Source organism: Lissotriton vulgaris, unplaced genomic scaffold (assembly GCF_964263255.1).
Source record: "Lissotriton vulgaris unplaced genomic scaffold, aLisVul1.2 SCAFFOLD_1827, whole genome shotgun sequence".
In the NCBI taxonomy this organism is placed as follows: Eukaryota; Metazoa; Chordata; class Amphibia; order Caudata; family Salamandridae; genus Lissotriton; species Lissotriton vulgaris.
Genome location: NW_028243189.1, coordinates 444,827 through 469,496, shown reverse-complemented (window position 1 = coordinate 469,496; position 24,670 = coordinate 444,827). Strand labels below are relative to the sequence as shown.

Below are 24,670 nucleotides of genomic sequence, written 5' to 3'. Positions count from 1 at the left end.
TCAGTAATAGTCAGATTGTCATGTTTTCAACACTAGGAATAGTGTTTCTAAACGCCAAGACGTCTGCTACAGTTTAGGGCATCATCTGGTATGATGTAGATGAATACGTAATCCAGTTCAAATTATAAGTAAACTCAAGACTCGTAATTATTGTTCCAAAGGTCCACTCAGCCGTTAATGAAAGACCCAATCATCTTCATCATACTCCGCACATCGCGTCTTCAAGAAGTGGAGTTTATAAAGGTCCATAGGAACCCCATCCACCAAAGGCGATTTATTACCAGGACTGCTATTCACAGCATCAGTAACTTCCTCCAAAAAGTAGTGGATGTTAATCGAAAAAGTGGGAGGTAAATGACAGTACAGCGGCTTTTACATTATACAAGTATTAGTAAGCATATGCATGACTGTGAGTATAAACAAGTGCAAAAGAATTAAACGAAGCAAGATGTAGGGCATTTAGATAATATCATCACTGTGCAAAGGATTGGCCCCACAATTGTCTTGTTAGATGACATTAGGAACGCAGACTGTCCATTTGACAAAAAAATGTCTGTTTATTATTGGAACAGTTTTATGCCCTTGAGATGATTACTAAAAAAGTTAAGCATTTTGTTTGGTGACCCCAGCATGAACATGCATTTGAAGAAGTAAAACGGTTTATTGTAAATGCACCAGCAGTTAAACCTTTCGACAATACATGTAAATATATAGTCAAAGTTGATGCTAGGTAAGCTGGTTTAGGGCAGTTTTGTGCCAAATCATTAATACCAAAGAACACTCTGTGCTATTTACATCTATAACTTTGAAGGGACCAGTGGTAAGGAAGAAAGAGAAGCCCCTGCTTTATGTTTGGGCTATTGAGAGATTGAAAATAAATCTATGGGGTAACAAATCATGAATTTTTAATATTCAAGATGGATGGATGAAAAGCAGGAAGGGCATCATCCAGATTATTGTGGCTGGTTTTGAGATTGCAAGAATTTAGATTTCAAATTAGAAACATTTCAGGAAAGGCACATTGTTGTGCAGAATGCAGCTCAAGTATGATGATGAATGTATGGTGATGAATGAACAAAAAGGTGTGGTAGCAGCATTAGATACTGTTAGCAATTGTGGAGGGACAGAGTCTGAAAAAGAATGAATTGATGTAAGCAAATCAGATGAGCAATCAGAATGGTAAAAAACCTACCTTGTTTATGGATGGCCATGGAATTTAGAGGTTAATATGACTATATTGAGTCTAGTGAAGGACATGCTAATGTAATATGATTTGTTTACACCTCCTTGTGCTCTCAGAGAGATATTAATCAGTTGTGTGCATTGACAACATCCTGGAGCAAACGCCACAAAGCAGTTGCTTAAGCAACATTATTGGTGGCTATCCACGTATTCAGCTGTTGATGCATATGTGGATCATTGATAGGAATGTGTGCTTTTGGGTAAGCATTGCAAGTGTCTAAGGAACCCCTGGGGACAATGAGTACTCTGGGAAAACATTGGTAGAAGGTTTTCATAGATTCTGCAGGGCCTTTTAATATTCTTTCCTCTAACATGAGATTTTTAATAGTCTTAATCAATAATGTTTCCAAATGGGTGCACTGTTCATTTCTGATCCACACTACCACTGCGATTATTTGAATCATCAAGCATGTTGTTTGTATTGGGGGTATCCCCAAAGTACTTCTTTCAGACAATGAGAAACGATTTGTCCTAGGCAAATGGTGGTATTTGTAAATTTGTACTGTATAAAACAGGGAAAGTGCCCTTATATTGTCCCTCAGATAATAGTCATGTAAAGCGCACTAACAAATATATTACTGAAGAGATGAAAACTACTTTAGCATGGAAGACAGCTGTAACAAGGTATTTGACAAAAAAGAAATGGAGGTATACTAATTCTCCACATCCTGTGACTGTGTTTTCCCTTTTTCATTTGCAGAGAGATAGGAAAGGTCAAACGTTATTGACTCATTCATGGTCATTGAATATAAGTAGTTCAAACTACAATCCAAATTTCTATATTATTCAAGATAGGATATCTTTAAAACAACGTCAAACAGATCATATTCTAATGTGCTGAATAGGACCAGAAAACAAATTAACTATAGGAGATTAGGCTATCATTAAGAAACAGGAATGGTTCAAGATTGGGTTATCATTTGGGAGCCAGGAATGGTTCAGAAAGGGCCATATATCTTCACATGCAGGAGAAAAAGGTTTCACATAGTGTCACACTTCTCAAGGACAGAGAATACTGTAATAAAAGCCCTGTGGTGGTGCTTAAACATAGCCAGTAGAAGATGCTTATTATGAGAGAAAATACTGTTACAGTTTCATTTTGTTTGACATAATTACATTAGTTATGGTTGTGTGAGAGAACAGAGTGGGTCTTTCTGAGCCACATCTGCAAGAGCTACAAACAGTGATGAGAGCGGGCAATATAGTGATGATAGAGTTAGCAGTTTTTGTCCTTGTCTGATTTTTTTGCTGAAACAGTTTTGAATTATGTCAACATTTATTAAAATCTAGGTACAGAAAACCATGATTGTAATCAATATAGAGAAATGCAAAATAGTAAAAGATCAGTCAAATTGCCAATGAGTTATAAAGATTACATGTTATAGGGATGTTCTCAATTAGAACCTGTTTTCCTCTATTATTGCATTATAATGCATGGCTTCCATAGGAACTAAAGTAAAAGATTTTGAAGAAAAAATATTTAATTATGAGTCTTATGTATTTACCATTTCAGTCTTACAGTCTATTCATCTAATTTATCCACACTAGTACGACCATATATTCCTAAACACTGCGAAAGCAACCACATAAAGCCTAAAATGTTTAATTGTAAATTGGTTTATTCTACAAGATGCTGGTTCCACGGCTTCATGCACCAGCTTCCCCCTGTCTTTGTCTTTGGGTACAGAAGTCCAGATCCTCCCCCAACTGGTCCTCAGGAAATGTATGGGGGCCAGCATTACTGTCCCTTGGAGCAACCCATTTGTCCTGGGGTCAACTGGAACTGAGTTCTAGGTCCTTGTGGGCATCAGGGGCTTGCCCCTTTCAGTTGTCCACGGTTGGCACAGTTACAGGATCCAAGCATGGCTTTCATAGCATCCAAAGTAAAAGAGTGTTTCCCCTGGGTTAAAGAAATATATTTAATTATGATCCTTATCCATTCACCACTTCGCACTTACAGTCTATTAATTTACTTTATACATACTAGCAGGGCAATATATTCTGAAAACACTGTGAACGCAACCACATAAAACCTAAAAAATCATAATTAACAAGTGATTTAATCTACAAGGAGCTGGTTCCACTGGCTCCTTGTGCCATCTTTACTCCTGGTGTTTGTCTGTGGGCGCAGAAGTCCATATCTTCCTCCAACTGATCCTCAGGGAATGTTTAGGGGCCAGCCTCACTGGCCCTTTGAGCGACCCAATTGTACTGGGGTCAACTGGAGCAAAGTCCTTGGTCCTTTTGGGCATCAGGGGCATCCTCCTTCCAATTGTCCATGACTGTCGTAGTTATAGGATCCATTCATGGTTTCAATAGGAACCAAAGTAAAAGAGCGTTTCCCCTGGACAAAGGAAAATATTTGTAATTATGATCCTTATCCATTCACCACTTCACTCATATAGTCTATTCATCAAATGTATTCAAACTAGAGGGCAATATATTTTTAACACTGTGAACGCAACCACATGAAACCTAAAAAATCCCATATAACCAGTGGTTTAATCTACAAGGATTTGGTTCCACTGGTCTCAGTCTCTGTGCACAGAAGTCCATATCTTCATATCTTCCCACAACTGATCCGAAGGGAATGTAAGGGGGCCAGCCTCACTGGCTCTTGGAGAGACCCACTTGTCCTGGGGTCCAATGGGGAAGAGTCCTTGTTCCTTTTGGGCATCAGGGCGTCCTCCTTCCAGTTGTCCATGACTGTCGCAGTCACAGGGCCCAGCAGCAAAAAACACAAAAACCACCAACTGCCATCTCTCTCCCCTTTGTGCAAGAGTTTTTGAAAGGGGTATGGAGGGCTCTACGAGCCAGGAACCTGTGGCCAATCCTAGGGTGCCACATCACCTCTCCACCCCTGTCCCAACCATCCTGTGCAGCATGCTGGGATAGTTCAAGATGGTTGCCTCCAGGAGTCACTGGTCACATCTGATCTTGGGGTCTTAGCTACACTCCTCGCTGAATTCACGGCCAGGGCCTTTTCCACCAATACATCAAAAACAAGCTCCTTCCTGTGTCAACTTCAGTTCCTGCTCAGTGACATAACTAAACTTGAGGCGGCCTCCCTGTAAAGTACATGGTGGGGGTCCCCCATGCATCGGACCCAGTCAGGAGATCTCAGGCCAGGTGCCTGCCACCCAAGGGCATGTGCAGAATGGTGCCTCCTGGAACCCAGGATCCCCCGCACAGCGAGGGCTGCGTGGGTTTTTGTTATGCCAATGTTCCTCCTATGTTCAATGGGCCTTGGCTGTCCCCAGCCTAGTACAGTTTGACGGGTAATTAACAGATTCATATTTTCTTCTCAACCCCTTCCTGCTGAGGAGCTGCGGGAAACACTGCTAATTACTCCTTTTGTTTCGGTAGGCCTTTGTTCCTGCTGCTGGAGAGAAATGTAATGAATTGGTCTAGCAGGGTGACAAAAGGCTTGGGCTTTGATCCTGAGTTGAGACAGAGAAATATGACAATTCTGAATGACCCATAAAATGTGCATGTATGTTCTTGGTACATTCGAATATGAGCTGGGTGGCCCTTTTCCACCCTAGTTTCATACCCCACAGTACTTTGTGAGCCTAATGGAGAAGAAACTGCACTCTAAGAAAGATTTCCAAGGCTCTTTATAATATAGTGTCACTGCAGAGAAAACAGTAAATCATAATGACTTTACCTATACGTGCCAACTAATATTATATCTATTTCAGGGCAATATCGTATCCTGCAGAGTCCTTCTGCACCCGGCGACCTGTGTACCGTTACCGGGCTGCATACAACAGTAGTTTCACACATGCAGAGCATATGTGTGCCCACGTTTGTGCACATGTGTTCATGAGTAATCAATCAAGTGCCCCTTACCCAAGTTGTATCTCACCAGTCTTATGATAAAAGGTGGATACTGGCATTGAACATGTGCAGTCCATTTGCCATGTGATCACCTTGTGTTTCACACATGTAGTGAGACTCACCCACAGAAAAAAGTCCAAAACTGGCTGACCAAAAAAGCAAACAATGTGGGTGCATTAAGCGGGTGGAACCCATTTTGCAACATGTACACTTTTGACTAAGTGTACTACTTTTCAGTATTCACAAACTGCCCTTTTTGTAATAAGTTACACATTTGTATCCGGCACTACACATGGCCAACCACCGGTGCAGCACCACCTTCCCAGAAAATAAATGGACGTTCGGACTTACTTCTAAAAGTGCAGATTGCAAAAACCAAAAACCAGTAAACGTTCTCAAATAACATTTTGGAATGAGTTCTGTACTACTGCAAAACTTACTACATAGTGCATTTTGAGAATCCAGCCCTACAAATGTATATGTTACCTCATTCGAGGACATTGTATTTATTCATTCTTTATTCCTATTTGTTTTGTTGTTTGTGGAAAAAGGGAGGTGTAGTGCCTAGGTAGTACATTAATTATGGGAACATGTATTTTGTTGTAAGGATGTTGTTTGACATTCCTGTTCATTAGAACGCTGGTGCTCATTTGCGTTCCAGAGGATCAACTGTATACAACCCGAAGTCAGTGTTCTCCCTTGTGGGTTTTATCTTAAAAACGTGTTAATAAACAGTTTCTACTTATCATGCACACCACACTACAGTGACATCATAGACAACAGGCACTTTACTCTTGTTGTCTACTTAATGTCAATTACAGCTCCTCTGTGAAAAATATCCCTCTAATTCACTGTTACCTATCTATAATTCTATATAATATTATTTTAGAATTGTTTTCACAAAATCTCACTGACCCTTCAACTCCTATGTTTAATAATATATCACACACCCTCCAAAAAGTGATCCCACGTCTCCGTCGGTCGGAGCACGCCCCGCCCTGCATCGGCGCAGGAAGATCCCGATGGGGGCCTTTTGGTGGGTGAGGGTTATTTAAAGAAAAAGGAATTCCTTCCCCTCAGGGAATAACGTTATATATGGGATGTTATCAGTTGGTATTCTCTAGTGGATTTCTCTTGATTTTCTATATACTTATGTCACTGTCTAAAATGAGTCTTGTATTCAAACACAAACAATATTTTGAGTCAATGGATTAGAATGTGTAGATGACTACATGCAGAAAGAAGGAATGAGAAGGCAATTTAGACGCGCATTCTGCTTTTTTATTAATGTCCTGTTCTGTTCAAATAAATGCTACTGAGGGAGTGGCGTTAATTAGCTGACCTACTAATACTGTGGAGTGCATTGATAATCCACACATCATCCTTCATGAAAGGAGCACTGACACAGATGACGTAGGGTCATGACCTTGAAAGTCTGCAGGTGATGATGCCTTTGTCTGGTTTATTGCATGTGAGGCAGTGATATCCTCTACTTAGAACACGGCTCATGCACAAATCAAGAAAAATAAATATAATTATTGTAATTAAAAATAATCACAAGAATTCTCTGATGGACTATTTTAAACATTAATATCTAGCTCATGCTGATGGGCTATGCCACCGCCTGCTTGCATTAAATTACCATGTGATTCAAACTAATCGTCATGTAATATGCCATCAATCGGGTGTGGTCTTGCCCAATGGGCACATATTGCGCTGCCCGCACTGCATATAAATACCAAACTCTCTGCAATGTTTTCAGATTCTTGACTGACTGTCCATTCAGGTAAGAGATGAGCTTTAAGAAAAGGAAACTCTGTGATGTAGGTGCATGTTTGAAACATGCTGCACGTTTTAATGCCTTGATACAATTGCATCTATACAAGTATATACATAGTGTCGATAATACCTGTCAACATGTTTTGGGTATGCTAATCTGTAAAAATGTAATTTTGGAGTTCATTTGTTTTCAAGTTGTAATGCTGTGTGTAAATTAAAAGAAAATGTATGCCCCTAGAGAAACTAGTCAATGCTATTTGTTTTATTGAAAGAAATGTTGTTGAGACAGAAGCTAAAAGGAGAATGCAACTGCTGTCACAACACTCTGCTGTGAGCTTAACCATTTCAGATCCTCGTTAGGTTGTAATTATTTTTCTTGCCATTTTTTCACTTATATAGATTTGAAAACAGACCTGGTCACCTTGCTGCCACAGTAGTTCAATATGGCAATATTGTTGTTTGTTTAATATTTTCACCCCCTTCCCTTCTAGTGGAGTGCGTCTTGTTGCATCTTGTCATCTATCAATCTGAGGGCTTGTATTCTCCTCTGACATGCTCCACCACTGCAGACCGTTGCCAAAAATAAAGTCTTGGGGCCATATGTATCAAGTTAAATTTCATTCGCAAACTCCGAAATTCGCAGAATTTCGGCGTTTGCGAATGCAATTCTGCCAAATGGTATGTATTAAGGCAAAATAAGGAATCGCAAAATTTGCGATTCCTTATTTTGCGATTGCATTTAAGGAATCACAAATTTTGTGCTTCCTTACATGCAATGTAAGAAGCACCAAAAAAGTGCAATTGGGCCTTAAGGAAACGCAAATTACCACCAACTTCAAGTTGGTGGTAATTTGCGATTTCTTTGAAAAATGCACTTGTTTTCATTTTTCAAAGTGTCATATGAAGCACATACATGCCCTTACGGCATGTATGTGCGCCATATGTGCACCAATGCTTATTTCAGCGGTGCAACAGGGTGTCCTTTTGACACCCCTGCACCCTTAAAATTGCATTCTCAATTTGCGATTCGCTAATTGCTGGTCACAAATTGAGAATGTCTTCCCATTCATTCCTATGGGCCTCTAGACCCATCCGAATGAATGGGGAGGTATTCCTTAATTGCAAATCGCAATTTGCGATTCGCATTTAAGGAATATGTAGGATTCGCAAAATGTATTGCAAATCCTACATACATAGCATTTTGCGATTCTTAAATAGCGATTCGCAAAAAATCGCTATTTGAGAATCGCAAAATCATTTCTTGATACATATGGCCCTTGGTCCCATAGTTTTTGAAATTATTTTTCCTTGATCTCGACCTCATTTGCCAACTTCTACATACTCAGAGGAGAGCTCATATCCTTTGTAGCATGAAGGACATAATCTTCTTATCTTTGGCCCCATGTAGTGAGTAGATGGTTTTAGTGAGGGCTCCTCCTAATTTCACAGATGCACACCTGTTTGATGGATCCTAGTAAAAGTAGTTAGGTGCTTGTAGTCAAATAAAGCAAGATAAGATGTGAGATACAGTGACGGCCCAGGTTCACAGAATTTGATTAAGATGATTTTCTGGAATATGAATTCTTGTTTCCTGATTTTTGAGCAGATAATTCAGCCACCAAACTAAATGTCCTCTGCACATTTTACACAAATGGCAATAAGTATGATTAGGTAACTCATTTTAAATTATTACTAATTAATAGATCGGCACAGTGCAAAGATCAAGTTTCTTTCCTTATTTTTAATTTCCTTAATAAATTTCTGCTCCTTCACAGACCTTTGTTTCTTCTTTGGGTACACAGGACTACAACCTCTAAAGCCATGGACCAATGTAAGTGACTGCTGCTCTTACTTTTAGCTTTTGATCACAATCTCACGCTGTAAGTTCTTTGAGGCCTTTAATAGTTCATTGTCAATTTAAATCAACCTCATTAGCTCTAATTAGGTACTCACAATAATAAAGCAATGCAAAATAGATACATTAAAAAATATAAGAAAGTTTTAAAAATATTCACAAGCTAATTTAACAAACATATTATCAGAATCCAGCAATATTCTAACTATATTTAATTAATCTGCAATACACTCATTGAAACAGGGTACTAGTGTGATTACGCAGTATCAACATGAATGTTTATTTACACTGTCGAGCCTTCAGCCTATGCTCACTTCAGCGGGATGGCGGAACAATCAAAGACTTTAACATGAGCCATGCAGATCGACGGATAAGTTATCATTGATCTGCGAACTACAGTGCGCAAAAGGCCGGTGTGTGTCCAGTCCAACAGCACAGTATGCCACCTGCTTAAGAATTTTTACATGTAGGAAAGGAGCAACACTTTATTAGAACCGTTTTTCTTAGACAATAAAAAAACTCAAGATGCCAATGTATAAAATAAAAAACTGAGATGCAAAGGTGCATTCTTGCCAATGCCCCAATCACATTGCATCTGTGAACCTATTGTATTATGTGATTCTGGCTTCGTAATGTGCTGTATTTGACCCACAAATCTAATCAATTTCCACCATTTTCATATCACAAATGTCATTGTCAAAGTTGCTGAAGTAGTCCACAAATTGAAAGGAAAGTAGATTGGCCCCACTGGTGAGAATCTTTCTAGCCAGTAGGTTTAGTACTGGTGCCCCATGAAATATGGACATACCCCAAATGAAAGATTTTTATTCAATGACAAAGCCTCAGCCTCTGAGCCCCCTTTCTCTAAATGCCTAAGGAGTATTCTTTCTGGGAATTCAACAGGGCTAAGTCATAGTAATTGCAGGTACCTCTCTAATAAACTATTCATAACTGTATAATGTCTAATTGTAGCACACTACTTGAAAAGACCAAAAACATCTCACAAAGGACAACTCCTTTGTGATGTCAGAGCACTCTTAGATAATCTATACAACCAGCAGTATACAAACAGGCGAATAATGTCCCAATGCAATGCCTTCTTCATCAGCTTCCCTTACACACAGACAGTCTGTTTCATGAAGCATATATATCACAGTGAAACATGTACAGCACAGGATGGAAATAGATGCAAATTAGAAATCTCCTTTCACCTAGTTTGAGCATTAGCATTTTACTTTTACATGAGAGAGGACAGTAAATATATTGTCACAAATTGAGCATCCCGAAAAGGTTGGTATTTAGAAAATACTTCACAATGTGTTTAAAATCCATAGAAAATATGGAAGGAGATGTTTGCTTTGTTGCCCAAAAATAAACTCAAACTTCTTAAAAGACATGGTAGCATACCAGCTTATCAAAAGTTGGTTAATGTAATAAAATGTCAAATATTTCTGGCACTACAATGGAATAAGATACGTAGAAATTCACATTTCACATCAGTTCTTAATGTAGCTCGGTCTCAAAGATATATTTATTTATTCTAGAATGTTTCTATAGTGCAACCACCACCCTGCTAGAGTCTCTTGCAATGGTCTTTTTAAATTCAATACAGCTATCAAATAATGAAAAAATTTAAAATAGCAGTGCAGTGCACCTGTGTCAGGATTAAAGCATCAACCCACATGATACATTACGTAAAAATTAAATGAATATAAATATTCTTGTTGACATCGTTGGTAGAAAGCCCACAAATATGCTAGATCAGCCTTTATGTAGGAAGTTATTGGTCTAAACAAATGTTTAAGCCATCCATTAGTCATGGTTTACATTTTAACATGTGTTAAAATCTGATGCACATTTGTTGAAATGCCCTTACAACTATTAGTTTACCTATTGTAATGCTTCAAACCCTGACCCCAACTGCTCACATCCTGTTGCTGAGTGTCCTATTAAAGAACGGGGCAAGGTGTAATCTCTATTCAAAGTGACACATTTTAGAGGTTTCATTAAGATGTGAGGAGATGTTTGATGCTTATGTCCTTCTTTATTGTGCCTGTTACCTGTCCACCTTTTCCCACCTACTCCTTCAGTCTTAAAATAAACAAAAAGCATCATAAACGTTCTAACAGGAAATAGACATGTAAATTACATGATAACAAATCTACTTCATTGGAAAGTCACATTTGTTGAGAGAAAAGCAAAAAAGTGTTGGGAAAATGCAATCCTGATTCACAATGTTTTCGTTGCCACATTTTTGCATATGGAGATGTCACTTATAAATGAGGATCTTCTGCCACTTCTGAAAATGTTTCTGTGGTCTTTGTTGTCTAGGTGTGTGTGTGTGCCTAGCGGAAAGTCAGGCCAGATTGGGATAAAAATGAGGCCAACAGCCGCAAAGTCATAGCTTTGTTCTAATTCAAAAACATTTGCATTAACTATACCCCACTTTCCATATGTCTATATGTATAACGAAGTGTGCAAACATACAGAGCATCTAGACCCTCCACGTTTCATGGCAGTGTAAGTCAAAGGATGTATTTATATGAAAAACATTTTACTGGTGTTCAAAAAACTATTTGACAAACTTTATGTATCCCTAATCCCAAAGTAAATTTACTGTCTATGATTAAAAAAAAATCTTTATGCTTTCATTAAAATAAATAGCTCAATAGAAACAGTATCATCATCCAGCAGTTGTACCACTGTCTATTGGAAGAAGAAAACCATCATTTTGTATACATGTTTCAAATATATAATTTTTGTTAAAAACCCCACTTCAGTTCAAATATTAATTCAATCTGACATTGTCTTTTTAATTTACAGCACAAAAGCAGAAGCAGGTAAGACATTGTATAGTATACGTTCTAGGATGGGGTAAATTTGGTGGTAGAATTATTCATGAAAATTCATAAAGATTCAAAGGATGCCTTTTTTACCTTCTTCATACAATGTGTAATATAATGCAAAAGGAGATTAGATTTTGACATCACTTTCAACTGCAGACTTACACCTAAATATAGATTTGAATGTCTCCACCCTCTGAGATCAGAGAGTGTACGTTCCTACTAATAACTTTCCATATATATTTAGAGCTCTCTGCCACTGGGGCAGAGATCTCTTTGATAAAAGGGAGGGGAAAATTATTGAAGGTTATTACTTAAAAAAGATATTAAAATCTTTCAATGCAAACTACAAAGATAAAATAATTAAAAATAATAATTTATAACTAGATAACATATAATGTTACAGCATATTAGCTCGACCAAATCCATTTTCATCATATAATTTTAATATATTAATATATATTCATTTTGTAACTATTTGTTTTCACCAAAATAAAAACTCCTACCCTAACCAGCATTTTACATTTTTGTTAAATATTTAAGATATTAAATAAAAATAAATTTAATAAGGCAACGAAAAAATAATGGAACATTACATAATCCATTTTGCATATTTTTAGTACTAAATGATTTGTTTAATTAAGAAATGTAAATAATTTAATTAGATTAACATTATTTCCCATGGGTCGCTATTTTTAATCCTCTGCCTCCTTTGGTTTCTATGGAGTGTGTTACAGCACCAGTGATTGGTGATTTGAGGTAACTAGAAATACCGAAAGACCAACCTGTGTTCTGGTCTTTTGTGGTTTAGTACGTTTAGAAGTGAAGTTTGTGAATGGTAATGGTCTTAATCTTCTGTGGGTTTGTGTTTGTATTAGCATGTATCTGTCTAAATTACTCTTTTTTTCTAAAACCCTCATGTTTAGGAGCAGATATTTCCAATCTTCCAACCACTTCCCATGTTCAGAGATCTCTGCTTCATTGGGAGGGACCACCGCATAGAAAAGATCAGAGAGCCACAGGTGCAGGTCTTCACCTGTAAATAATTAATAGGATTTTGTAGTGTGTGAGTAGTACCACTGTAGTACTATCAAACATACTGCAAAACGTAGTTTGTGAGCAGGCGTCAGTATCATTAATGACATGGAAGATGGTGGTCACCATAAATGGGACTCCAGAAGATCAGTGACCACAACAGATTTTTACAATGTCCCCCAAAACCCCATTCTTTGAGTTGAAAAATTATCAACACAGATTTTGGAGGAACCTTTCAACTATTAGGCCTTTGTTTTTTATTTATGTTATTTATTTTGCTTTGTAGACATGTCCTTTCCATTCTTCAGGTTCAGACTTCATATATCTATAGTGATGACAATTTCAGTTAGTGTTCTCTTCACTGCTAAATAGTTAATTCATTCCACAATATGCAACCTTCAAATAACCGCCTTGTGAAGCAGTCTTCGCAGAATTATCAAATCATCCTTTGCAATTGCATCACTAGATACATCCATTAATCCCTTATTATCTGTTAGGATAGGAGTCCTCAGAAACATTTTCTGTAAAGGTTTTTCCAAACTGTTTGCCGCAGTGCTTGTTAGTAAATATAATTATGCAGAAAACATGCATGGCTTGATACTGCCAAGGCTATCAGAGCCAAATCCATCAAATCTTTCTACAAATGTGTTAAAATATAAATGTCAATTCTTTTTTATTCAATTTGCCAATTACCAATTGTATTGTTCAGATGGAGCAAAAACCCATTAAACGAGTACAAAATTCATCTATTCAGTTTAGAATAGCTGTAACCTAACACAAGCACCAGTTGCCTTTCCCCTCTTTTACAATTGGGAATTTGTTAATTCTGCTGACTCTCTGTGGCAATGACACCGTATCTTTAAGCATCAATTAGAGATTGGTGTCACTTGGCCTGGGGAAGATGACATATAAAGAAGTTGACATCCAAGTACCCAGTGCCCTTTAAAACTCTCACAGAGCTATCCACAATGCCATGCAAATTCAGATTGAGTTGCGTGACAGAGGTTGTGAATAAATGAAGTTCAAATGCATTGTGTTGAAGAAAATATTTCATTTAGAATAATAAAAACATAGAGATAACATTCAAGATGACCTTAACAATAATAAATGTTTTAATAAATAAATAATGACCAGCAACCCAGTCAATTAACATAAAAATATACAAATAAGTAGTAAGCAAATGATTCTACAAATAGATTATTCTATGATATCATGCTTTTAATTGTAGGTGAAATAAGTGAAGTCCGAACATTTAGACAATTTCCCAATAAATTGATTGTCTTTTGATTGTCTTTTGAGCACTGTTTGTTCTACGTCCCCTCAAACTGCCAATTGGTATCAGTTTTGATATATTAATCTACATTTATATATGATTGCAAATGTTGAGGTCCTCCTGTCTGCTATTACTCATGATAGTTTTCCATCAAGTCCCTCCACTCTGACTGAGGAATCTTTGTGAGATCTGTTAGTGGAGGAAGGTTATTGTCTGCAATGAGCTTTTCCGCAGCCACAATGCCTAATCTGGTTTTAGAACTGATAGCTTATTTGAGTTGCAATACCATTTGTTTTTTTAGTGGGTTATCGTCAGTGGCAAAAAAATTCAGAGCCAAAATTTAGAATAGCCCTTGCATGATTTTGGTCTTCCCCACATTCACTTTTAGGCTATCATCTAGGCTGTCATTTTGTAGATGTAATAGTTTAGATTGGAGACCTGCAGGAGTTTAAAAAAAGATGACAGTATCATCTGCATATGTCAAATAGGTGATAGATATATGTCCAAGTTACTGAGAAAGACCATTTGTATTATCATGATATTGATTTATATCTCATATACATAAGGAAAAAAATAGGAGGGGGCTAAAAAGCATCATGTTTTAACCAATTGTACGTTATCATTTTCAGAGAGGGTGACCTCCCATTGAGCTCCCTTCTAAGCCAGGTTCCCTAATGTATGGATATCAAAAAGTGTAATAATGAGTGATCTATTTCCCATTTTATAATTTATTTTCTAAATTCCAGTGGTTAAGCCCTTTGTATAACCTATGTAATATGGTTGCACACAACATGATTTTCTTTTTAATGTACTATCCACCAATTAAGAATTAGCATCAATATTGTCTGGTGCACAGCATCTAGGCCAGAATCCGGATTTATTGAGAGGGAGTAAGTTCAGAATTTCAGCCATGACATGCAGATTGTTAATTAGAAATTTACCAAAAAGCTTTCCCTCCACATTGAGGAGGGCAATGAGATGATAGTTGTTGAGTTCACCAGCTCGCCCTTCTTTGTACAGCAGACGTATTAATGCCCCTTTGCATGAGTGAGGAATGTGGCTGAATCCAGAATTGTTAGGATTACATTTTGGAGCAATGTACTCAAAAGATCTGTATCTGATTTTAAGACTGAATACTATTATGGCTTGCCACTGTAGACGCTTAAGCATTTCTAATCAAATAAGGGTTTTTCCACTTCTCATATGGTATGTAATGATCAGTTGCATTTTTGTAGGTTTTCCAACTATTGACCAAAATAGCTTCCCATTCACACTATAGATGCGTCTAGGTTGTTTCTTATGCGTTTATTTGTATTTGTCTTATTTTCCTTTTACAGCATTTTTTATTCTCCTTAATGTTATTGCCCGAGCGCGACCTTGCAGGGCTTTGAAGAGAGCTCTAAATTGTCTTCAGTATTCCCTTATGAATCTTTGGAGTTAGAATAGCAGTGAATCTATCTTTAACTGTTAAGGCAATAGGCAAAGATCTGGAGTTTACATTAAACACACAATTTGTAAAATGGAAATATATTAAATTTTTCTCGAAAACACAAGCTTAGCCAGCACTTGTCTTGCAACTTGTGAATGTCACGCCTTTTTTCAAGGCAAGAACCATGGGTTTAGGGCAATAGAAAATCATTTTAAGGATCTCATTATAAGGTTTGATATGCGGCACAGGGATTTCTGATCAAGCTGTGTATCAAACCTGGTACCTACCCCTTAAAAATATCAGATTAATAGTTACCTGTACAATCATAAACTGTGGTCAACCCCTTTCTAATTAGGAGACAGAATTCGCCATATCAATCAATCAATCAAACAATCAGATTCAAAGAGTGCAGCTGTATCATCTGTGTGAGTCTTTAGGAGGTGGGATAATGAATTGCCTGTTTTTCCATTGTCTGTAAATCTAAGTCTTGAGGTCCTTCCTGACCTTACTCAGCTGAGGAATCTGTCTACCTCCACCCTCCTCCCAGTACAATTATTTTATAGAAACCTAGATTACCATCCATACAAAATGGGAGGAAAGGGGTTTTATAGAACACTGTGGTAAATTTCTGGAATCCATCAAAGATCTCTTCTTGAGAAATAGAGTAGATATTTATTGAAGCACAGACAACAAACATGCAGCTCCTCATCTGGCCAGGCTCCAACTGCCAACAGCTGGAACATTAGATCAACCAGGGTATGCAAGGAACATTGGCAGTATTCTAGAAGTGACACAGAACTAATGAAGTAGGAAAACAGACTGAATATGAACAACATAAAATGGTATTTACAACAAACACCTACAGTTCTACCTCTCTGTAACCATAAGTAAAAATGGTGAAACTGCTGGGTGCTCAAGTAGGCTCACCACTGGAATTCTATAACGGACTCCATCTGTTGGATAATGTAGGGCATTTGATGGCTCCCGCCTTCAGCTTCTTTAGTCAAATACATATGTAGTGTAGTACAGTATCCTGAGAATCTTATTATTTTGTCTGACAGGTTTAATTTTCACTGTCACTCACACCACAAACAAAGGGGTCTATAGGCTGAATGTAGCAAGATGGGAGAGTGCACACCCCTGGAAGGGAGTAAATGTTTACTACTAACATGAGATGCAGGAGTTGTCCTTCCGCCACTGTTAACCTCATCGGGGTCTTTAACTGTGTATAAGTGGGGATTAGGAGAAAATATAGCAAAACAAATGTCCTTCATTTAAAACAAATTTAAAGCAAGAAATTAGTCTGGACTACAAAATAACTGCTCACAATAGGAGCTCTGGATGAGCCTATTGAGCAAAAGAAATTACTGGTGAAGAAACACCTCTATGATGAAGCAATCAGAAATTGACATTTTGACTGAAAGGCACACTTAGTATTATTAACATATTTCCCTACTTCAGAGCAATAAAGTAGCTGCGGCTAAATTCCCAATGTACAAGGCAGTGAAAACGTAGGTCACCACCCTTTGCTATTTTGAAAGGGATTTCCTTTATTGCTCATTCCGACCAACCAGTATTTCCATTACTCCATCAGCCATCAGTGCAGCTACTCCAGCAGCCAGAATTGATCACGCCTCATCAGTGAGTTTTGGCTAGCCAACATCAATCAGTATTTCCTTATCCATCATAGCCAATAATTTTCTTCCCTGAATGGCCAGTGCTTTAGAGCCATTGCTCCTCAGCCTGTGATGGCCATTTTCAAAGATCTCGAACAAACAGCTGTAATTGCTGATGCAAACATTGCTAGTCTTGCTCATACGTCATCCCGCAGTGAGCTAATACTACATCTGCCAGTAGTATATTATTCCAGATAGTATTGATCATCCCTCCATCAGCCAGTACTGCTCATCTACCTGCCAGCAACATTCCCAGAACTCCAGCCAGCATCCTCCAGTATTGCTCATTCACCATCTGCAAGTGGTCGCAGTGCTTTGGCCAGAATTGCATATCCCTCATCAGCCAGTATTACTTTTCTACTATCCATCAGTATTGACAATTCTTAACCAAGTATTGTTCATCCCCCATCAGCCAGTATTGCTCATCCACTATCCGCGAGTATCGCCAATACTCCAACCAGTATTACTGTAATGGTTATTCCCCAATCACCAGTAATGTTCTTCCAAAATCAGCCAGTATTGCTCACCCCACATCAATGATCCTCAGGAAACTAAAATGACCTAACAAAACACTAGTGCAGATCCTGAAGAAGCCATCGTAGCTGATATAAGCATATTGAAGTACTTTATAAATTCCCAAAAATGTAACACAAAATAACAGAAATTAAAACTCTCTCCATGGGTATACATATGGTCTAATTTACAAAGCTTTTTGCATATGTAAGTGCACTTTAAACATAAAAGCAGCAATGTTATGTGTACAGCCATGTTTGTAATTCACAAACTGGTTTGATAGGCATAAAAAGATTTAGGCACACATAATTTTCCAAGTGAGTAAATCTTCTCCTAAGAATTAGATGTGGAAATACACAGGCACATGCGATTATTAAGGAAACGCAATTAAGGACTCTCAAAAGCCTATGCATGTAGGAATCGCTATTAAAATAGTGATTCCTAAAGATTCCTTAATTGCGAGTCATTAAGGAATGGCTTCCCATTCATTCCTATGGGCCTACAGGCCCACATGAATGAATGGGAAATTGCATGTGCGCCTGCAATTTCAAGGGTGCAAAGGTGTCAAAATGACACCCTGTTGCACCCCGGAAATTGTGATGTACACCCATGTTGCGCACACATATGCCCTAAGGGCATGTGTGTGAGAAACCTGAAACCTTGAAAAATGCACTTTAATGCATTTTTCAACGTTTTTGCAAAATACAGACCAGAGTAATTTCTCTGTAGTTTGCGGCCCCCAAATATCGAATTTGCTATTTCTAGGTGCTTCTAGCATTGCATTTAAGGAATCGCAAATTGCGATTCCTTAATGCAATTGCAATTTAAGTAATCGCAATAAATTGCAATTTCTTACATTGCAAGTGCCTAACACAGTGGCTGGGGGGTGGGGGGGTTGATGGATGACAATGAAGAAAGCATTTTTAAAATAGGGAATAAAGAACGTACTTAACTGCTGCCCACACTCTTCTGTTCTGTGTCCTCTCTGCAGCACTCTTGCTTGAAAGAAGCGTCAGAATTGTCTGGAGCTGCGTGAATTTGCACTGCCATTGCGAATGGTAGCCTGTGCCAACCCGGCATCGCAGCTAGTTTCGAGACAGCTCAGTGCGCTTTGCCGGTTTGGCCTGCCTGAGATGGCCAGTCAAACCATCATGTGCATTGCCCACCATTCCCTCTCGTTACTGCCCTAGCGATGGCCCCAACACCAAGACTCGCCCGCCCTTAGAATCAGAAAAATAAACTGTTTTATTTTCGTTTTATTTTTCAAGTTTTGAGACAGGCAGGGGGGGCAAGCTAATCCGTCATAGCAGAGAAGCTGCAATTGGGAACAAGAAGAGGGGAATCTGGCAGAAAATTGCTGGGGTGTAGCTAAAAGGGCTTCTGACAGGCGAAACATATTTTCCCAAAAGACAAAACATTTTAAAACTTGTAAATATTTTATTGGATAGATTTTAATCTTCCTGTTGGCCCTACCTTTGGTGCAAGATCTACGTTGCCCAGGGCGGCCTCTTACCCCCTCTTCAGCTGACAAGCGCCGCTAGTTCAGGCGCTCGGCGCTGAACTCATTTTGGGCGCCATCTTGGGTAGGGGTAGGATCGCGGTCTAGATGATCGACGATCCCACCCTCCTCACGCCCCCTACAGTGGATATAAACATCGAAGTCCCCCGTCCGCGCAGCGGGCGGGCGCAGCGGGCGTGCCGGCGGCGCGCCAAAGGCGCGCCAAAGGCAAGCCCGTCTGCGCCCGTCCGCGACCGGACGGGACCAGGGGCCATACCCCCTGTGCAAGGCAGACCAGACTGTAGCAGACCGTTGAGGTACGATTCTACCACACTAAAAAACCTAATGCCTCCGATTATTCACACCTGTCGGCACTCCATCCTCCCTGACTCTCCCTTTGGGATCTGCTCTCACTGTACATTCTCACTGACCAGCCATCAAGATAAGTCTCCCTCTGGCAAAACCTACAAAATGTTTATTTTAAATTGCCGGTCATTGACCAAACATGCCACGCAAATGTCTCTCTTGCTGGAGGAAAACGAGCCAGATGTAGTATTCTTGACGGAGACGTGGTTAAAAGATGCCTCTGACTCGGATATCACCTCCATCCTGCAAATGGGATACACCCTGCAGAGATTAGACAGACTAGAAGGTAGAGGAGGCGGCCTAGGCATCCTTCATAAAAATCACTACCTCTGTAGAACTTCATCGGCTGGTATCTCTAACTGTGAGAGTATGCTATTTACTCTTGAATTCTCACCTATAGACTCATTTTCTGGTGTACTTATCTACCATCCCCCCAATCAAATAGGAGATTTCATTGAATCACTCCAATCTAAAATAGCCAACTTGGTGGTTAGTAAATCCTATTTCTCTACACTAGGAGATATAAATATCCACTTAGATGACCCTAACAATTCCACGGCTAAGGCATTTTTGGATAGTATGGCAGCTCTCCAGATCATACAGAAAGGCTTTGAGCCCACGCATGAAAAGGGCCATCTTCTTGATGGTGTTTTCAGTAACGACAACAGACTGGAAGTAGGGACCCCAGTACCTCTTACCTGGACCGACCACTATTTGATACCCATTCAGTGGACTCCAGCTATGCCATTGCAGCCCCTTCCTCGCACTATCCTATTTGGAAGAGATTGGTCCAAAGTCTCCCCAGACCAATGGGCTAATTTGCTTTCGGCTGCCCCCCCCCAAAGGGCGACAGACCCAGCACTGCAATATGAGAATTATATCAAATGGTTGTGTACAGCCTTGGACTCTATTGCACCTATTAAGGCCCTTAAAGAAAAAACTAAATCCAAGGACTCACCCTGGTACACTCCTCAACTTAAAGAACTAAAAAGGGCGTGCAGAAAATTTGAAAGAAACTGGAGGATTTCTCGTAGTAAGATAGATAAAACTACACATCTTGAAGCCATCAAAAAGTATAAATCAGAAATTAGACGAGCTAAAACTTTATACTTCGAGGAAAAAATTGTAACTGCCTCTAACTCTTCTAGAGAAATCTTTCAGATAGCAAAATTCCTGATTGATATCCCCCTGGTTCCTGCTGACCCGAGTAAAGCTCAGGCTCGCTGTGAGAGTCAAGCTGAGTACTTTTATAGCAAAATACAAAAAATTGCCTCTGCTTTTAAATCACCTAATCTATCCCAGGATATGGGAACCAGCTCACCTAACGTCACGACTCCAAAATTAGATGAGTTTCCATTGCTGGATGAAAACTCACTTGCGGTTATCATGACGAAAATTAAATCAGGATCTCCCACAGACCCTGCTCCTCCCTGTCAGATAGTAAAAATTGAGAACACTGTCAAACCTGTTATCCTCAACATACTAAACACTTCTATTTCCACAGGCTCAGTACCCACCGCATGGAAATGTGCACAGGTTAAGGCTTTGCTGAAGAAACCCACACTGGACCCGGAAAATATGGCCAATTACCGGCCTATTTCCCTCCTTCCGTGGATCGGCAAACTCCTAGAAAAACACGTCAACTCGTCTATCACTCAATTTTTAGAGAACCACCATCTCCTCCACGACTCCCAAGCTGGTTTTCGTCCAAAATTGGGAACTGAGGCGGCCCTCCTGGCGGTAACTGAGCTGGCCAGGAAGCAAATGGATCAAGGCGGCACTACAGCAATCATGTTGCTCGACCTCAGTGCCGCCTTTGATACCGTTAACACCAGCATTCTCCTTCATCGCCTCAACCAGATGGGAATTTCAGGGAAGGCCATGCATTGGCTCCAGTCATTCCTGGAGAATCGCTCTTTTAGGGTAGTTGAGGGTACTACCTACTCAAAAGTCTGGCCCTTGGATCAAGGTGTACCTCAGGGCTCTTCATTGAGCCCTACTCTTTTTAATGTTTATATGCAGCCGTTAGCTGATATAGTGCATTCTTTCGGCCTGGATATAATAACCTACGCCGACGATACGCAATTAGTCGTATCTATGAATCAGGCAGATTCTTCCCCTTCCAATCTAAGTAACTGTCTGGTAGCGGTGGCTCAGTGGATGGCTACCTCGCATTTAAAACTAAATGGCGAGAAAACTGAGCTCATGGTCTTAGGTAATTCAACCATTCCCAGTCCTTTGTTAGACTGGCCACCGTGTATGGGCCCTACGCCTCAACCAAAATGCCATATAAAGAGCTTAGGCATTTGGTTGGACTCCAACCTCAGCTTCATGCAGCAAGCTACTACTCTCTCTGCCACATGCTTTGGGCTAATGCGTATGTTGAGAAAAGTGCTGCCTCTTCTCCCTTTTGAAGCTCGCAGAATAATGGTTCAAGCCATTATTTTGTCCCGCCTGGATTACGGGAACTCGTTATACTTAGGCGCCCCCGCATTTACAATCAAAAAGCTACAGGTGACTCAAAACGCCGCAGCTCGCCTCCTGTTAGGCCTCAATAAACGAGAATCAGCCACCATTGCCCTGAGGAAACTGCACTGGCTTCCTGTTAAGGCCAGAGTGCTGTTTAAATCTCTCTGCTTTATGCACAAAGCCATGTGGAAGAATGCCCCTACTATGATCTGTTCCCTGGCAAAACCCTACCTTCCTCACAGGCCCCTAAGATCTAGCACTGCCTTCCTGGCTACTGTCAACAAAATCAGACGGACCAGATGGGGCGGACGTTCCTTCTCCTGGAACGCCGCAAAAGAATGGAACTCTCTGCCCACCTCCCTTCGCGGTGAACCTAACCTCTTAAAATTTCGGAAGGATCTGAAAACCCACCTGTTCATTTAACCTTTCTTTCCTTTTAGTATGACGGTACTTAGCGCTACGAGGCCTCCGGGTTGTTTGCGCTCTACAAAACCCGATTAATAATAATAAAAACAAATGTGTGCAACTGTACACTGTCCATATGAAATGGATACAGACCTGATTTCTCATGTTCGTAAACAAAAAAACACATATATCTTCTATCATTATTTACATGAATCTGTCTGTCAAGACAAGAAGTTGCATGTGTATTCCTAATAATCTTAGTGAATTCCCAAACGATCACGAGTTTCCACCAATAATAATAAGATGCTCAACGAGTAAACTTCAATTTTTTTTTAAAACAACTCTCGCACCTTTAGTAGTTTTATGTAGAATTAATAATATTCTTCCAATGGAGATACATATACAGGAAACTCTATCATGCTTACTTTCTAGCTAAATTAAAATTAACAAATAGCAGAGAGAAGAGGCTACCTGTTACAGCTCATTTCTAATATTTAATAAATGTTGTTAAAGTACATAGTAATATATGACATGCCCCTTCTGCACCCTTGTGAGCAAAGCAGGAACAGAGTTGAGGACACAGCATTCATAGATGCTCTGCTGATATCTATGTTGTCATATGTGACTTCTGAACTCATTGACAATGTCATCAGTTGTGTCATCAATGGCAACATTGTTGGTGTTACAAAACGTGGGAAATAGTTGCTCTACTAAAATAGATGTAACCTCTTTATGGGAGTAGGAAATAAAAAAAAAACTTGAAAACAAAAACGCTAAACTTTTCATGTAATTTAAGTGATATCATATGCTTCATGTAGATCTGTGAAAATTGTATTTTCTTACATGCTGTTCCCTTCCCAAATCAGGCCCAGTGCTGCATTAAGGCAAATGGGGTCAGTTGCCTTACTGTGCCACTACAAGATGCCAAATGAGAATATGAGTTTATACAAAGAGGCATCAAATATTGCCTTTTTGATATAGGAAAGGGAGCCCAAAAATATGAAAATATCATTTTGACTAAGGATCTGAGAATCCTTGCACTGGAACTGCTCGCATGTACAGAAATTGTAGTGGCTCAAATTAGACAGATATATCCTTGTTCTTCATTGGTTCAGTGTTGTGCATGGTATTGCTTCCCTGATCACCAGGGAAGTGTGTTGATTGTGTGTCTCTTGTGCATGTGCAATGTAGATTCTTCTGTTTGATAAATAACTGTGCTTAACATGAAACAGATTTTGATTAATTTTAGTGAACCAAAAACCGACCATTTCTCCAGCTTGTTCTTGTTCTTTTCTCACTAGGGAAAAGAAAGTGAAGGAACATGCGGAGTTCAAAAAGACCAATATGGACAAAAGCAAGACCAAGCACAAGACACACCACAGGACAAAGGCTATGGCCAGCAGCAAGGACAAGGAATCAGTCCTGGCAAGGGAAAAGACCAAGAAGCAGGCCAAGGCCATGGCCAGGAGTACGGGAAACAAGGAGCTCAAGGGACATGCTTCGGAGTAGCACAGGGAAAAGGTGAAGCAAAGGACCAGGGAAAAGGCCAGGGATATGGTCAGGGAAAAGACCAGCCAAAAGACCAGGGATATGGTCAGGGAAAAGACCAGCCAAAAGACCAGGGATATGGTCACGGAAAAGATTTTGTAAAAGACATGGGGAAAGACCAAGGGAAAGATACAGGAAAATGTCAGGGAAAAGATCAGGGAAAAGACCAGGAATATGGTCAGGGGAAAGCTGAAGAAAAAGAAGTAGGAGGCGGCAAAGCACAAGACCAGTGGCAAAGCTATGGAGAAAAACAAGGAAAGGGCCAAGCAGAGGACAAGCAAAAAGGTCAAGAATATGGAAAACAAGGACAGGGTCATGAGAAGAGCCAAGGACAGGGATATGATGGAAAGTGCCAGGGTAAAGACAAAGGACAAAAGCAGTGAAAGTAACAAAGGACGCTTGTATTAAGGGAACACAACATGGAATACTGCAAATAAAAGCCTTAGTCTATTAAGGCATGTTGTACAGCATCTGCATTCAACAAACATCTCTTCAATTAAAGAGCCTAAAACTATGCAATCAAGCTCTATCTAGAATTAGGATTTGATATTTTTAAAATGTATACAGTTGCAGTGAATACTTTAAAATAAATGTATGAATCAATTATCACGTTGTCAGTGCATTCTGTGCAAAAAATAAATTGATTGATTGATTTGTAAAATCTCTCTTTCTACAATTATGTAGAACAATAGAGAAACAAATTGCATTGGATGGACTTAACTTCCTTTCAATAGTAGAGAGAACTAAGACTCATCAAAATCACATCCTCTTGATGATTTTTATCCACACACTGGTTGTGTTTGATCTATTGGGAAAGCAATGCTTCGAACAGAGAACTGTAGTTATACAGCTTCTTTTCTTCCATCACCGGATTTTGGTATATGCTTGAATTCAAAGGT

General features: G+C 39.4%; 1 protein-coding gene across 1 annotated transcript; it reads left to right on the top strand.

Annotated features, from left to right (window-relative positions):
• The first annotated feature begins 6,824 nt into the window (after positions 1-6,824).
• On the top strand, positions 6,825-24,377 carry LOC147668682 (uncharacterized). Its single transcript, XM_086948527.1, has 4 exons — positions 6,825-6,868; positions 8,637-8,692; positions 11,540-11,556; positions 23,525-24,377. Exons 2-4 carry the CDS (start codon positions 8,683-8,685, stop codon positions 24,152-24,154), a joined length of 657 nt encoding a protein of 218 aa, XP_086804653.1. The 5' UTR covers positions 6,825-6,868; positions 8,637-8,682; the 3' UTR covers positions 24,155-24,377.
• The last annotated feature ends 293 nt before the right edge of the window (positions 24,378-24,670 follow it).